At 41.7% G+C, this 17948-nt stretch overlaps 1 protein-coding gene across 5 annotated transcripts in view; it reads right to left on the reverse strand.

Annotated features, from left to right (window-relative positions):
* The window catches only part of atp8a1 (ATPase phospholipid transporting 8A1), a 143028-nt gene that overhangs the window by 11505 nt on the left and 113575 nt on the right, over window positions 1-17948 (reverse strand). For all 5 annotated transcript variants that reach the window (XM_078169460.1, XM_033633450.2, XM_033633453.2 and 2 more), the window contains 4 exons: window positions 13417-13495; window positions 12140-12201; window positions 11807-11863; window positions 9565-9672 (listed from right to left, as the gene is read on the reverse strand). In XM_078169460.1, coding sequence (XP_078025586.1) covers window positions 9565-9672; window positions 11807-11863; window positions 12140-12201; window positions 13417-13495 — 306 coding nt within the window. The remainder of the gene's footprint in view (window positions 1-9564; window positions 9673-11806; window positions 11864-12139; window positions 12202-13416; window positions 13496-17948) is intronic.

The raw sequence follows: 17948 nt of genomic DNA on the forward strand, positions 1-17948 counted from the left end.
CAGTGTATCATGCATTTTAATGGGAGCGTTTAAGCTGTCTAGAGAGTCTTTTGAAAATAAACCAGGGATGTATACTCAGCATATTAAATCAAAGTCAAAGGAGCTCAAAAAATAAACCATCTTTCACGTGTTCAATCTATAAACCATATTTATATGTGCGTACATACCTCAGAGCCGCAAATGATGTATGTAGAGGAAAGATACTTTAAATCTCAAGTTTATCATAAAATTCAAAAATCCTGGTAATAAAATTTGGTACAATAACTCACACAACATTAAGTGCAACTGTGAAACCAACAGAAACCGTAAGACAGTAATAAAACTAGACCTACATAAAGTTTATTAATTTACTGTCACTTCTTCAATTTGACGTCAAAGTTTCAAAATCCAAACAACTCTGGCCAATTACAATCAACAAATGTTTGTCTTCACGCATCTGGACAGGCTCTGCGACTACGAGCGCGGCCAACAGTGATGCTAGCGATGCCTCATTCCAGGGGGCCCCTGGGAGCTCGACGGGGTGAGAGAGGTCCAGGGAGTGGGAGCTGTATTTTTAGGGACAAACTAATAAACTTGTCTGGCTGGACAGACAGTAGTGTCCGCTGACATGGAGGGGTGTGTTTTCACAGGCCACTGACCCCCTCATGGCCACACACACACACACACACACACACACACACACACACACACACACAGATGGATTAGTCAAAAGATGAGACAGAAATCATACATGGACATGCGCACACGCAAAATGTCAACTACCCTAAATACTGCTGGAAGATGTGTTTGAGTATTTCTGCTCCTTTCCAAATGGGGGACAGTTATTTGGGAGCTGATGAGTTGGTTAAGAGGGTAGAGAGATGGGTTTCATGTGACCTGACGTAGGTTTCTGTATGATGAAACTGCTACATATGAAACCCCCTTCTCATACTTATTTGCACATGCAAATAAATATTCTTTTCTCCAGAAAAAGTCTCTATTGATTGAACTAACTGATAGAGGCAGCGGTACTCCGGCAACTGCCAGTGTTTCGTTTTTTCCCCAAGGAGTCTGGTGGTATTGAGGAGAACGATGTAAGGGCTTCATTTCCCTGTCAGAAAGGGCTGTCTGACGGCAGGGTAAAGTGGTGAAAATATTACACTTACTATGGTTAAGTACCTCATACAACCCCACTTAGAAAAAAATCGGACATAACCATTTCAGTTATTAAAATTAATATCAGCGATCGCTGCTCTCACCTACATCACTGCTTTTGGCTAAGGACTGTGTTAATGGTGTTTCCATTTAAAAAAAATGGCAAAGAACGCAGACAGACCTGCCCGTCAAGCAGGGTGATGTTCAGGTCCAGCAGCTCTCAGTTCAATTCTAGCTGCAGACCTTTGTTGCATCTCTCTCTACCCACCTTTTCTGCCAATTTCTACACTGACAAACGCAAATTAACATCTAAAAAAAAAATCAGTGAGGTAGATTTTTTACTAGAGGGTTCAGTTCCTCAGTAAATATAGTTTGGGAAATGTCATTGACCAAGCTATCTGACCCCCAACTGCTCCGGTGAAGCTGCACAGTGCCCAACACACCAGACTATAGCCTCTTTTGTTGAACAGACCTCCCAAAGTTGAACAGTTATCTGGCCTTCAAGCCAGCAGATGAAAATGTCTGCAAATTGGGAAAACAATGGGATCTGGGAGCTTCTTACCCTCGGAGCAGAGGACCAGTGCTGCTGACGCATATGTTATAAGTCACGTTAGAGGCCGGTGCTGTTATGTTACATGTCACTCCTGTCATGACTCTTTTGTTTCCTGAATGCTGTCATACTAACTAAAAAATACACACTCAGGGGGCATGATGTTGCTGTTGTTTGACTCTTTATAAAGAAGCAAAATTGGCGTAATGAAAGGACTTTGTAGCTTCCCTATTGTGCGATCTCCATGTACGAATGGCTTATGGTTGTACGTTGCGGCTATGTGAGTTTGGAACAGGGCTTTCTTGGTGTGAAAATCATTTATGTTTAGCAAATCTGCTCTGTTTGAAATGCATGTTCAAAACTACAGAACATCAAAGACACAACTTTATTGCTAGATCCTAAAACTTACGATATCAAGACAACCAGACCAAGAGTTTTCTGAATCCTTTTCCAAGAAGACTTGATTAGGGACGTTTGACACCTGGATGATCATGTTTAAGAAAACCCACAGACTCAGCAGTTGGCATAATGTTAATACCCTCCATTGTAATGGTAAATGTAAATTGAGGTAATCCACTACCTCACGACATAACCCAAAGGTCTACAGTCTGTTCTGGATTCAGCTCACAAGACGAAGAAAAAGCAACTCCACAACACTGTAGCAGCTGTACGACATCCCAGATCTGCTAATATTCAAACACTAGCTTCCTGAATGCACAGAGCTTCTTTGTACAACATTTTTCATTAAGTAGACTGAGAGGAGAAGGGTTAGACTAAGTTGAGTCCTGTCTGCATCTATCCACGTTGATTCTCCAATTGGCTGATTCAGCTGGCTTAACCAGACAACACTGCACATGCTGGCTTCAAGGAGAGGAGGGAAATTGAAGATGAAACTAAACATTTGGCCAAATGCGGCTCCAATCCTCAACAGGCGTTCTTATGAATACTACGCTTCTCATGGATAAGTAGGCAGCAAACACAGCACTGTATAGAAGAACCAGATGACTGAGGATGACTGAAAGAAGCATGTTCAGTCAAAGAACAAGAATGAGAAGTAAAAAAAAATGACTAAGACAGCAACTAAAAGGAGCAAAAAGGCAATTTTGCTTGCACCAGGCAAATCCACAGATTCCCAAAATGCCATCAACTGAAACAAATCAGCCAATAACCACCCTAAGAGAGGTCAATGTGTAAAGCAAACAATGACTTTCTCAGCTGGGTCCTTCATCCACTCCATGCTCTCTGTGCCCAACAAAGACAGCAAGACGTCGACTAGGAAAACAGAGAGAAAAAACTCTTTACACAAACACTTGTAGCTCAGCAGTCTCACAGCCACATCTACACATTTACCATGTGTGTACAGCAGATTAAAACTGTGCTCCTCACTGATACCGTACCTCACGGTCAGTTATTATTGCACTAAGCATGTGTTGTGTTGTTTATCAATCATTAGCCAAGGGAGGACTGACAGATCTGGGGACAAGAGTTTAACAAAACCTCCCACACGACACGCTCATGAGTTTTAAAGAAGGAGCACAAGGATTCCACAAGTACCACAGAGGGACTAAGTCAACAGCAGTGACGAACAAGGGTCAGTAATTCCATCACTGGGTTTCTGAAAAGTTTAAAGAACAGAAGAATTAAAGCTCTCTAAGAAAGACAGATTACTCACAGATTACGGGCGCTCAAATACAAAATAAACACAAATGTGAGTGTTTTGGTCAACAGCCCAGAGTTTACAGTCAGACCTAATAACCCATCAAATTTTTTTGTTTCTTTGTCTGCCTGCTGATGTGAATTTGTTTTACAAGCAATGCTTCTGCCTCCAAAATGTCACAATTCATTATCCAATATTTTAGTCTTTCTATGTGAAAGGACATAAATTCATCAACTTTCGTCAACATTTCGAATCCACCTGCCCTTTCAGGTACGCTGCAAACAACACCAATCATCCTTGACTGAAAGCTAAACATGTCTTACTGTTAACTTTGATGGATTACTTGTCTTAAGCATGTCTCAAGTTTCTCTTTAAGATGGTTTCCAAACCAGTAACTGCCTGAAGAGTAATAAAAACACACAGAAACAATGGACTAAAATGCGCCAAACACTGCTGTGATCTGTCATGAAGTCCAAAACCACAGCAGTAAAAGGATACGCAACATTGGCTTTTTAAATATGTGTCTTCATGACAAGAATTACAGAACATGAGGATCTTAGAATTTTGCAATTCAGACAAATAGAGATGAGAATTAATATGATTTTTTTGATGCCAGTGGCACTATCGCTTCTGCTTATTGGTCCAATTCTTTATCAATTCCCATACTGTGTCCTGGGGAAAAAAAGTAGGCCTACACAGGTATTGAGAATTATTATGTTTTAGGATATTTACCTTTGGTAACGGAAGTGTTGCTCATTTGGAAAGCAGCGGCACAGGGCATTCCCTGAATTTAAGTCCATGTTGCCTGAGCCTGATCTCATTTCGAAGTGGTCGAAATTCAGTGTTTGGGCAGTGACTTGCTGCGTCAGAAACCAACAAAAAAGGTGTCCTTTAATGTCAGCATGATGCACAGCCGGTCGCTGTTATAGTTTAATGGTTCCCGGTGGCGTCAGGGGGAAATGCAGCGGGACAAGAATAAACATTAAGGCGGCGAAAGTCCGACTGGGGCAGGTGGGAGGGTTGGTGGATGGGTCCATTAAAGACCGACTTTCACCCGAGAGAGCAGTTTTTTCTAGAACTAACCACGTGCGTTGGTTGTTGAAGGAAATAAAATGTCAATTTGTGGTGCTGTACATATGCAGTGTGTTTAATTTGAAAGAGAGTGTATGTAAACATAAAATTTCCTGTGAAAATGGAAGTGTATCTTGAAAGAAGACAATGCATGTAACAGGCAGAACTTGACAAAGGGTTCCAGAACGTCAACAACCAACGCAACCAATGTACCTTGCACGTTGTATGTGGACGTGAAAAGTCCATGACCAAAACACTGATATGTTATGAGGTCAGGGTGAGACTGTGTTAGTTGCCTAGAAAGATGTTTCAGCATATCTTTAGTGTTTTCAACTGTACTTGAAATGATAATTTTTCTGACATGACAGCATGCCATCACTGTGTTTTTATGTGCAACCACCATAGAAACACGCCAGCATCAATATGAGAAATCAATTTGGTACCAGTTCTCAACTGGAACCATATGTTGATTCCCGTCCCTACAGATAAAGCTCTATCAGTTCTATCATTCCTGACGATGAAAAAAATATTCTAACGCATATTCAGCCAAGACTAATAACATCGAATAATCTCTGTGTGTAGGGTCAGAATTATGGTTATTAATTATTTTATGTCCAACTTTGTTTTATTTTTAGTACAGACGTGGGAAACTACTTGTGCCATTGTTACAACAACAGGAGGTCCCTATGTCACACAAGTCACATGTGAGTAAGGAAACAGATGCAAATAAAGTCTCTTCCACTGAGCACATTCAGTCAGAAAATAGAACATCAGTGGCTGATGGATGAATGAAGATGTTATTCTTGTTTTTGCTGTGATAAACTGTTGTATAACTCATATACAACTAAACGAAATAAATCTGCCCTTAAACATAAACCACTCTTTCGAAATGCCTGTAAACAGAGACTAATCATTGGGCGTGTTTCCCAAGAAATTGTTTTCATTCCTGCTTTTAATATCATCAATATCTCACCGACAGGTAAAGATAGCCCTGAGTGTATTCCTGGCACTGCTTCGTACCAACAATCTTCTTGGTAAAAGGATCCCTTTCTGGGAAACTGTTTCTTATCACTGAGCAGAAACTGTGGAACAATCTGATGCACACTTGTTGAGTGTAAAATCCATGTGCTGATGACAAGCACTTGAGTCTGAGTGAGAGCCAGAGTCTCTCTACCGCAGCTCGCCACAGACATTTGAAAATAGCAAAAGGTGTGTGTGAGAAGCGAAGCGAGAGAGGGGATCAACTGTACAGGAGACAGCTGTGTTGATAACAGAGGCGAGTCAGCAGACGGCAGGTCAGTGTGACAGAGCCTACGAGACATCTCCTGAGGTGCAGCTAAGCTGCTTAGTGTGGCAGATTACACGGCTTGAACACAATAATCTCACATTTTCTTTTGATATCTGTGTCAGACTTGTATGAGGTGCAAACGGGATGAGCCAGTTGTGGGAGTAACTGTGAAAAGCACACTAGCTGTTTGAGGGTGTTTTTTGTGGATGGATCCTGCACCTGCCTTGTCAATCGTCCAAAGAATATTTAGCCTGACAGTGATGAATGCGTTCACATGAAGCTCAGCGCTGCTCAGCGTCTCTTGTTAAAGGCGGCGAGCTGGGTAGTGAGTGAGAGCAGAAACAGGAGGAGAAAGAAGTTCTGGTGTCTGTTATGTTGTTGGCCCTCGGGCAGGTTTTCAACTGGCAGGGTGGAGGTGGAGGGAGGGGGTGGTGAACAGAGAGAGAACAAAGAGGAAAAAGCTGATGCAAAAAGTAAAAGAGGAGGAATAAAAGAAAATAGATTGAAGGACAGAAAGCAAAAAAAAATATTTGAAGATTCAAGTACACTTGGAGGAGGCCGTGGCCAAGTATGTGAGGCTGCATCAGGGTGGAGAATAATCCTGCTCTTCAGAGGCAGCAAGCTGAGAGTGTGTCTCTGATGCCTTCTCAGGTTTCGGAGAGATGTGTCCCTGTTTGATGATGTACTGGCATCCCTGAGTTGGGGCAGGGGCGTAGGGTTACCAGCTACCCACAGGACACCATTACTGTCTTCAGTCAAGTGCTGCAGGGCATGGATGAAAGCAGCGGGCTTCACAGACAGGGGATAGAGTGAAGCTAATATAACCATCGCCTCTGTGTTTGTGTGTGTCTGTGAGTGTGTACGATTGAGATGTGTAGTTAGTTATGTTATTTACTAAGTGCCCAGCAGTCCTACACACTTATATTAAGACACAGCAACTGCATTGCAAACAAAGAATGTTGTCATCTGTCCTTTTCTGTCCAAGAGTGATACAAAACAGTCCCCTTCTTAAAACCCAACCCAAGTTTTTTATATTAATTTAACTCAGAAATTTACTTCACTGAATAGTGTAACCCTTAAAGGGTAACCTCAGTGTTTTACAACCTATCTTCCAATGTTTTTGTGTCGAAGTGACTGATGGAACAACAGTTTTTAACCTGGTTGAGTACAGAGCCAGAGTGTTGCAGCTGGCAGTGGCAAAACCAGCTGCAATGTAACAACTCGGGGCATGTGTGCACCATTGATTTACATCCACCAAAAGTGCTTGTTTTTGCCACTGACAGGCTCAGATGTCTCTTGTAAGTGTCTGACAACTAGGGCTGTGCAATTAATTGATAATTAATCACAATCACAATTTTAGCTTCCCACAATTTAATGAGCGTGACCTGCTGCGATTTTGGCTTTTAAAATATGTGCTCTGCTTATGGAAAACTCTGCTTTATATCAAATCAAGCACTTCCTTGACTAACAGCCAGGCTACTCTTTTGATGAGCTGCCGGGCCGCTATGTGTGCACCTGCAGCAGCAGGCTGTGAAAAACTGTCTTGTGTGTTGCAACTGCGGACAAGCAAAACTAAAATCACCTGTTATCAGCCATCATCTTCATGTGTTTGGACACAGAAGAGAACAAATCACATGCAAGGAGTGCACGAGACCTGCATCTGCACCACAAAACAACAAGACTAACTTGTGAGACCGCCTGAAAAAAACACAACAGTCTGCAGTACGATGAATGAATGAAGGCCTATAATGATCACGTCACTAACGTTACAGTACTGTTGCTGTCCTTGTCTGGCATCAACTCAGATATTCATAACAACAACACTGCAGCACATCATGGTACTGTGACCACTGTAATAAATATACAGTATATATTTATATATATACGGTGGCAGATACATATCCATAAAAGATGCAGTGAATTCAAGTGAAGAAGAACCTTATTTTAAGTCTTATTTTGATGTAAAGATCTGTTAATCAGCAGGAATGTAGCACAATGTGAACATGAAAGCAGTGCTCTGTCAATTCACTTCAGGGTAAAAAGTTCTGGTACATTTTTTTTTATATTTTGTTTTTAGGAGATGCACTGTGGATCAGGACCAGTCTTATTTTGATGCAAAGACCTGTACTTTAGCAGAAATGTAGCACAACATGGAAGTAAAAGCAGTGCTCTGTTTATTTAAATGTCAAAGTGCAATAAAAAGATTTTGTCCCTACAAACAATAAGTAATCATGATCTTTATACTGATCAAAATAATAATCATGATTATCATTTTGTCCATAAATGTGTGGCACTACTGACAACATGATGGAAAGGATCCCTACAGAGAAAGACCTTTATGTTTAACAGTAAGATCCTTTTTGTTTCACCAGAAACAGCTAAATTGCTATTGCCAAACCCACCAGGCTACATTTAAATAATCAGTCATTTTAGGGTGTATAGAACTGGCATATTTCCACATCTGACTGGATGATTTAAGGGTTTATTTTATCTTACTAGTTGGAGATTGTTGGAACAGTGAAAACACAAACCAAGATGGTTTTTGGGAGGGTTTTTTTTCCTGTTGACTTTGATTAAAGTGGGTTTAACAATGATAAAATTACTGTTCTGTACAGAAAAATACAGAAGTTACCCTTTAAAGTATTAGTTTGACATCAACAATTTACACGTGCCTGTATCACTGCTTTAAATCATCATACAATGAGTAGTAAAACATAACCTGGACTCTATCTTCAACCTCACCTGAATCACAACAAACAAAGCTTCCTTATGCCTGTTGCCAGAGCTAATGCTAATGCTCCAGAGCATTACTGTACACAGACACCTTTTACTCTTCTTGCTTTTAAAAATTAATCATACATGAGAAAAATTCACTTCTTTAATCCATGGGTTTCAAAGCAAAATGTCCCAGTTACAGATCTTCCTACTGGGCCACTGGAGTCCATCCAGTACTGCCACTGATGGCCAAAACTGGTGTAAAATGATGAACTCCCCAAAACAATCAAATAGCCCTTTAATGAACTGTGTTACAATTTAAACCTTCACTGAGTCCCCAAATGCCAGTCGCATTATCTCAAACAGGACACACACAAACAGCATCCAGATAGATAGATATTCTCCTGCAGCATGCTGTGTGGTGCCAACCCTTTTCTTTCAATGCCCTCCTGCTGGGTTCTTGTTCACTAATGAAAAGATGCCTCATTCACCTCCCCAGAATGCACTGGGAAATGTCACCTGTGGTTAATAGGCTCTCTTTGACCACCTGTGGTGACCCAGCGACACAGTAGTCCCATTCACATGTAAATAACAACTCAAACAAGTAAACAGTGTTAAACAAAAAGGGCCATTTTTTTAAAATCTTTTTTAACAATTAATGAACTTTTAAGTGCATTTTAAACTCAGATTCTGATCCTGGTGATTGTTCAGTAGATTTTTAGGACATCAGCGCGAATAGCAAATACACTCTAACCTCTCTTTGCGCAGCTTTCAGACTGCTTTACTGTGTCAATGTCACCTGTGGATACTCAGAGCCGAGGGAGGGCAATGTAACACAAACATTGGGCTAATTGGCCCAATTAAGTCATTATGCAACACAAGCCAGAGGTCTGACAGTTTACACCCCTCTGGCTCTCCTTACAAAGACTGGTGTCAAGTTTGACTCTGAAATTTTCCCACCAGCATGTGTCTGTAGTAGAAAATGAATTATGAGGCACTGTAGGTCTGTCAGTGATGGACGATTATATCAGCAGTTTCTTTAGTACCACAGGAAGGTGGTGCTGCGAGGCGGAGAGGGACAGCGTGTGTGTGTGTGTGTGTAGATGTATAAGCATGTGTATGAGTACATGCAAGCATGCATTTCTTTACCTCGCCTGACATGTCAGGAGCCAGAGGGATGAGGGGCCACAAGGAGGAGTAGATAATGAAGAACACCACCCACAGGCCGATGCTTCCCCAGATGGCGATGTGACTGAACTGTTGGTGGAGAATCAGGCGACAGAAATCAAAATCCCCACATCACAAAGAAGAAATAAATAGTCCCCAAACCTTCTTATACTGTGTCACTTTTCATATATACGTCCCACTTTCTAAAGGAAAAGTTATTTGCCTGACCCAATATGTAACACAATGGACAAAGGGGTTGCATTTAGCCCCTTAATTTATCATAGGTGTGTTTTGGGTGTAATATGAGTCCTTTTTACGCAGAGTTTGCGTTATACGGCATCATTCTGCTCCAGTGTGTGATTATACACTGCTTCATTGCTTTGCAGGATCAAATGAGTGTGAATCAGGTGTGATCAGCAGCGCTTTTTAAACAACAATAATGGCATTAACATGTCAGTAAAAATCATTTACTGTCCATTAAATGTCGGCTGATCTCATCCTCTGCTCGAAGGGGAAGGAGCTCCTGGACCTCATTATCCCACTTTGTGGACATTTACAGTCTTCTTTGAGTTAACAGCTACTTTTTAAATCTACCATGTTGGGTCCCATGTATAATATGTCATCAAAATGTCACACCCATGCCACCCATGCGCCTGTCTGGCAGAATGTCCTGTTTATACAGACACCATTTCTGAGCTGTTACTACCTGCCGTGGCAGATTAGAGGCGAGACAACCCTGTCCCCACATTCCTCGATCGTATTTTATATATAGCAGAGTGAGGCGGCTCAACAGCGTGATTCCTGTTTTTGAACAGGCAATGTAAAAAGGGCAATGAATTCAACAAATTAGAGTGTCATCTCCAAATGCCTTTAAAAGCAAAGTGTGCCTGAACCTCGTGCACTGTTATTTACATGGTGGATTCACCAAACTGGAGAGGCAAGCCGTTTTCTGCTGAGAGGAATGCAGCAAGAGCAGTAATATTACTGCAGAAAATATCGTACTGTAGTTATGAACATGAAAGAGGAAACAGCTTCTAAAGTAATCACTAAATTTACGCTGCTCCTCGTGGGTTAAATGCGCACAGTGTCTCTCTTAATGAGGAGTCGGACGTGCTACGCTCTGTGTTACGTTCACATTTCACAGAACATAATTAATATTTTCCTCATTGATGATGTATTACTTTACCCACCTGCAACACATCCGCATGTTCCGGTGTGTGACAAGCAGAGTGTAGGATGGTTGCGTACCCGCCTATGTAGATCCAACTTACCATCTCGATAAGGTGCCCTTTAAATAGCAGGAAAATACTGCGCTATTGATTTTAAACCAGGTTTATGTTGCTTATGTTGCTTTCTGCTGCCTCAGATAGCAATATGCCAACCATGGCCCTGACCACAGCTCATTTTAAGACTCACACACCCATGGGCACACAGATAGGCTTGAGTACAGCTGCTACTTCCAAAACATGGGCGCTGGCCGTGAAAACTGTGTCAGACTGAAACTAGCAATAACAGTTGCGCTGCACTGTGCGCCACTTTGCGTCGGGTGTATGGTTAAGACAGAGCTCTTGGTCTGTTATTCTTTCCAAAACATTGCGATCGATCTTTTGGGATGCAGGAAACACTTATCTGTCATTATCTGTTCAGATTTGACATACTTGTGGTCTTGTGGGTATAGCCCTAAGATGAAAAACCTAGGGTCCATAGGAGTGCTGTTTAAAATAATCTTTTCTATTGCTGTTTAAATCTCATACTGCATTGCCAAACACAATGAAACAGTGTCCCCTTCACCTCAGTACATTTAGTGCATAAATCTGGGACACTGCCATTATATTGATTTAATTTAGCTGGAGTGATATACGATTGCATTAGCCTTTTATATTGTAACAATCTTAGGCTCTTCATTAACTGCAGATCTGGGCTTTAATAAATTGCATTAGGCCATCATTGTCATACATTTTATTGTCTTGTTTGTTGCCATTTTTATAATTTGGGCATTAAAGTTCACACTGAGTGGATTCTAGTAAGTTGAAGCAGTTACCATACGCTGCATGTCATTTCACTGGGTTTACAGTTACAAGCTCAGAGGGACACAAACCATAAAGAGACTCGGAGATAAGAAGAGGACGTAAAATGTGTCACAAGTATCGGTGGTCACATAAAATGCAGGAACTGGAAAGAGATAGCAGAATCTTAGTGAGAGAGGAGAGAGCCATCAACTTACCATGGTCCAGGATGAGGTCTCGAGGCCGGCTTTAAGACAAACTGTGATGACCACAAACTGTGGAGACACAAATCATACTGACATTAAACCAACCTGTCCCCCTTCAATACTAAAATCAGTCATGGGAAGTGCATCAAACATATCTGAATTTTCAATATGTGTGTATTTTTGTTTTAGATACTGTACAGTATAAAACTAGAAAAGATCAGTGCAGGAAAAGAACGGCAGAAGAAAAGGAAGTCCGCCTGATGTTTATTCACAGAAATTGGATAACACTTGGCTCAGACACCTGACCCGTTTAACACTGCCTGTCAAGAAGATTGGTGCACTTACCGTGTAAACCATGTTGCCTAAGAGGAGATAGTCTGGAGTTCTTCCGTTGCCAAAAACTGTATCTGTGAAGGGAATCGACAACAGAAGCTTTTAGGGCCAAAGCTGTCTCTTTTCAGATCTTGGGTTTCATACAGAGTTCCATTAGGTGATCTAAAGAGTAAACAACCAGACAGTGCGTAGGATATTACTTTTAGCACATCTCAGTGTGAACTTTAGTGTAAATCGCTCTGTTAGAGACTCAGATAGAAAAGGCGGACATGGGAACGTGAAGTGAAAACCGCAGTCAAATGCTGCCTCCATTACTGCCCTTTGAGAGAGGCTGGAATGTTAATTCTGTCTTTCGCAACTATTAGGAAAGAGTGTTTCGATGAAAATCCATCAGTGAGACTTGGGAGCTGAAATGGTGTGCATTAATCATGGTCAGAAATTAAATGTTCTCGCTAATTCACTGCTGAAATAGAAAGAACATGACTGTTTTTCTGACAAAATGGTTATTTCTTCTGCCATTACACAAGAATCCAACCTACTGAGAGCACTTTTCCTAAAACAGAGGTTAGAGGAATTTCCTAAATTAATAAAATACAAATTAAACTGACATATTGCTCCACGTGGCTTTGGGCTGCGGCTGAGGCTAAAATATCAGCAGTGTGAGACTGCCAGTAAAGAAAGAAAGAAAGAGAGGCTCCCTCTCCCTTTACTTCCGGCTGGTCACATGTCTTGTGTGCGCTGAGGCTTTTCTGACAGCCTGTCAGTCAGAGTGAAGGGGCTTGGCGCTTTTGTTTGGAGAGCAGGCACAAGCTTGTGTGGTCCTCTGCTCTGGCCAGCCAAGACTTACCGGCTCAAAGATCCCCATTCTCTCTGCACTCGCACACAGAAACCTTGCATCTCAATGTGCACGAACATGCACAATTGACCTTATACAGACAAATAAATTTATTGTGATTAAATTAAGTGCACACACAAAAAAGACTGATAGCTGTCTATTTAAATAAAAAGCACCACTGTCTGCACTGAACAATCATCTGGAAAGTCTGAATCTGAGGAGTGTGTTTATAAAAAATGGCAAATAACTGTGTGTAAAAGCATTTCAGTGGGTTATCTTGTGCAAACATAAATATACGTTTGAGTGTGTGTCTCTCTCGCACACACGTTTGTAATTCATGACTGGACGGTTGAAGAGAGACCTAATTGAGACAAAGTATGTGTGTTTGACTGTCCTCCCTCTTCATCCTGCGAGTCCACCGAGGGCCGTGGCGGAGTCTCTGGGAGCTACTTACCATGCTGGAAGGCTTTAAGGGGGAACCAGAAGAGGATGACGGAGTGGAAGAGGCCGTTCAGACAATGGGCCCAGAAGACCTGCAAAAAAAAAAAAAAAAAGAGAAGAGAAGAGGGGAGAAGGATGGAGGGGAAGGAGGCAGGGAGGACGAGAGGGGTGGGGGGTTGTTGGAGGCGGCAGGAGATTCAAAGAAGAGAGAGGGAGACAGAGAGAGAAAAAAAAAAGCATGAGAAAAGGGTGTGGGGAGCTCCAGCCTTCCAAGTGACCCCTGACCTGGGCCTTTTGTGCCAGCCCAGCGCTAGGCTAAGTGGCGGTTTTGTCGGGGCCTCCTCGCTGAATGGCCACCCCGCTGACAGACACGTTGTATATCCTCTGTGTGTGTTATGGGGGAGAGAGAGGCTGCTGAGTGTGTGTACGAGCGGTGAAAGGCAAGTGGACAACGTCAGTGCACGTTTTAACTTCTTTTTTTTAAAAGATTATACCGTGTTTCACAGAGTCAAATAAAAAAGTATAAGACACTGTGGAATGCACATCCTGGCCTTGATGAAGAGAACATTATACAACATTAATATATGTGCTGCTGTGAGGGTTTCCTCTCATTGCATTTCATTAGGCTTCGGCCCTTTCATGTGAGAATTTTAACTGGTGTAGAAATAAATGACAGGAGAGTTTAAACAAGCAGAAATCAGTCTAGAAACACACACAGGGAGACTGACAGGCCTGACAGAGATTAAACTGTTTTCATGGTAATTATTAAGAGCCTGGAAAATCGCGGTGTGGACCGCAGTCTGCGTGTGTGTCTGTGTGTGCAAGCATGCAGACTTTGGATGAGTCTTTTAAATCAATACTCCCACTCCAAAACCACCTTGTTTCAAATTTACATTATGCAACACCGGAGCCAAACAAAACACTAATGGGCGATGTAGCATGAAACAGCCGTGAAATCTATTCTGCCAAAAAACCGCTCCACATTCGTGCCCCCTTTTTCCTCCCTGTGCTGACCCAGACGTCGGTGTTAACTTCTGAGAGCTGAAAATTCGTCAAACCGAGAGAGCAAACGGCTGACGGGGGAAAAATAAAAACAGAAAAAACATCACATTTTAATCTTTGGCCTCTTTTTAATCATCTGTTCTTGGCAGACGAATAGTTAGAGGCTCGCTTTCTTCAAAACAAACCTTTTCAACAACTTCAGCAAATCTGTCAGTAAAACATAAAACATGGCTTACTTGAGACACACAGGACACCCTGAGAGTCAAACTTTCTTGGGATTTGAGTCGTTTTGGAATAACTATTAGTCCTGCTCTGCACTGTGGGGTTGTTCCAAGATGGTGCCAGGAAAGGACGTGAAAAACGAGGAGGAGGAGGAGAGGAGCAGAGCAGGACAGGGTACAGTTAAAGAAAAAGTCTTGTTCTAGACTTTGAGTCTTTGTAATACACCTTGGCCTCTGTGGCACGACCTCCTCGCCTTTCCTATCAACCAAACAAAGTCCCATAGCAGCCACCCCCCACCCAGGATTAACTCACCCTCCCACTGTGTACACAAAACCCAATACACTGAGCGAGGGCTGACCAAAGCCAACCCCCCACCCTTCTGTCTCTGTGGTCAAATGTGGACTAAATTATCACTAATGTTACAATTACATGTTTATGCCAATTAGCCTCCCACCGACAGCTCTCCCTCACCCTCCTCCTCAAATATCCCAACACGCCGAGGGGGTGCAAACAAGCCCGAGTTTCCCCTCAACAATAATGAATGCTAATGAAATCAATAAATGTTCATAATCATTTGTCACAGTGGGATCCTCCCTTTCACCCCTCCAGCCACCCTGCTCCCTTTCTTTCCCTTGTATCCCAGCAAGTTGCTAGGGATCCCTGCCGAATGAATGCCCGGTCTGTCCTGTAAAGATTCTGCCCTTTGTGGAACTCCTAATTGCCAAAAAAAAAAAAAAAAGCATGAATGCTGGTAATTAATATTGAGCCAAATATTTCCAGAGCTACCCACCCATTCCTGTTTCTGAACCAGTGACGTAAAAAGGGAAAGAAACAGTGGAATATAAAAGGTGGTGTATGAGAGGTGATAGTTGCTGGTAAACTGCTGTAATTGGTACGACCACATGAAGGGAAGCCTGTTTATTAGAGGGACTCAAGTGTCAGGAATACGTAATTAAAAGTGAACGGGCGACACAGTGGAAGCCACGCCTCGAGTTTCTAACACCCGCGGTCACTCCCTTCTCTCACCTCAACACAAACAGCTTTAATTCACAAAGACAGTATCTGTTGTGTACAAAAGAGCCATGCGCGCAGAAAGACAGGCTTCGAGGGGCCAAATTCCTGCTGGATTTTCTCGCCTTGCCTCAGGCCAGCTGCAAGGAAAATATCTCGGGAAAAGAGTGGACAAGCCAGCAAAAACAACCTGCTGACCTGGCCGAGTCATCATTTATGGGTCTTGGAAAATGTGTCCCAAACAAAATTGAGGTTCATTTGCGTCTAACTATCAGACGCATACTTTTGTGACCCTTTTCTGGCACGTAAAGGTAATGAAGTCTTCATAAAAAAATTAATGAAGGGAAAATCTGTCCCACAACAGAATTCAAACAAAATTCTGGATTAAATCAGCAGCTGTGAGGATAAATATCTCTGATCTGCTATATAACTGATGGAATAAAGACATTGTCTGATGCTGTCAACTCCTGACACAAACACCATGTATTTAGTGTGTCTGTTTTACCACTAAATGACCTCTAAAAACAATCCAGGCTATAACAAGTACTGATTTACTAACATTAACTCACATAATGACCTGTAGGATGTTCATTAATCAAGCCTGAGTTTATAATCTCACGTGTTTTCTGTAGAGTTTGCAATAACAGCTCTGGGACAGACTTGCTCACATACATTATTTTCAGTCAATAAGGCAGCTGTGACATTTTGTAGGGCTGCAACTAACATTTTTTTTAAATGATTTTATTATTGCATTCTTGTTATCATTTTTTAAATTATTTTTGTTATTTTTATTTGTATTATTTTTTATTATTTTTATCATTACTTTATTTTTTTGTTGTTGATTATTCTGTCAATTATTTTTTTGATTAACTGGTCAGTTATTTGGTCTATAAAATGTCAGAAAAATATTGATCAGTGTTTTCTAAAGCCCAAGTTGACATCTTTAAATGTCTTGTTTTGTCCACAATCCAAAGAGGAGTTTACTGTCATAGAGGAGGAAAGAAACCAGAAAATAATCACATTTAAGAGGCTTTAATCAGAGAATTTGGACTTCTTTGTCCTTAAAAATCACTCAAACTGATTAATCAATTATCAAATTGGAACGTGATTAATATAATAGTTGATGATAAGATTGATTCATTGTTGCAGCTCTAAGGGCTACAATTATTTTTATTATTGATAAATCATGGCGTAATGAACCTCATACTTTGCTCTGTCAATCTGAAAATTGTCAACAGAAGTAAGATGTCCTGCTCAGTGAAACTCAAGATGGCAGCTCAGTGGGTTAAACTCAATCTGACAGCTCTGCTCCGAGAACAAACAACTTCCTCACTTAAACAAATTGCATAATTTTCCGCGACAAACGCTGTCACACAATAACAGCACACTCTCTCTATTCCCTCCTTTTTCACCCCGATTCTTTCTGCTGCATCCCCCAACCCATCTGACCTTCCCTGCCCCTGACCGCCATGGCCAATCCGTCTTTAATCCACCTCCATGCTGTGCTAACCAGGTCACCACGCCTGTGAGGAGGGTCCAGGGCTCTGGCTCAGCATGGAGAAAGGAGGAGACATCTTTATTACCAGCGGGGGAAAGCTAACGGACGGCCCCGGCAACCAGACAGAATAGGTCAAGCCAGGCCAAGCCAGGCTACGACTGGAGACCGGGCGACTACAGCTGCCAGGTCACTGACACGGGAGATGCATCAGTCCCGAACAACAACACGACATGAACGTCTCATGGCATTAATTTGATGTTAATTGGTTGTAAGAGCTGGAACATTTGACCTTTTCGTTTGTTAGGTGGAGCACAACATTCATTTGTAATTTTAGATGATGATAAAGTATGTAAACAGTAAATTAGACCATGGCAACAGACTGGGAGCACTAAAATATATACCAAATATTAACTGAATACCAGTTCCTCACAACTCAGGAACATTTGCTTTCAATACTGCACTAAATTTGGAAAAACATGTGAGCTAAATACGAAGAAATTATGTTACTGTAGCTACACAGAGCGGGACATAGACCAGAGAAGATTTAAAAAGAAAAGTGCAACAAAAACACCACAGTGAGAGCAACAAGTTGGAGATGAAGAAGAAGATTCTCAGTCATCCAGGTCATGGTAATCTTAAGTCCTATATCATAGGCAACTGAACTTGCCTAAGTTTCTTGAAGACGTTTCAACTCTCACCCAAGGAGCTTCATTAGTTCTTCAAAACTGAAGAAGCATCAACATGAAACGTCTTCAAGAAACTTAAGCAAGTCCAGTTGCCTACGATATAGCACCTAAGATGACCGCAGTGAG

This window comes from Epinephelus lanceolatus, chromosome 7 (genome assembly GCF_041903045.1).
Source record: "Epinephelus lanceolatus isolate andai-2023 chromosome 7, ASM4190304v1, whole genome shotgun sequence".
Lineage (NCBI taxonomy): Eukaryota > Metazoa > Chordata > Actinopteri > Perciformes > Serranidae > Epinephelus > Epinephelus lanceolatus.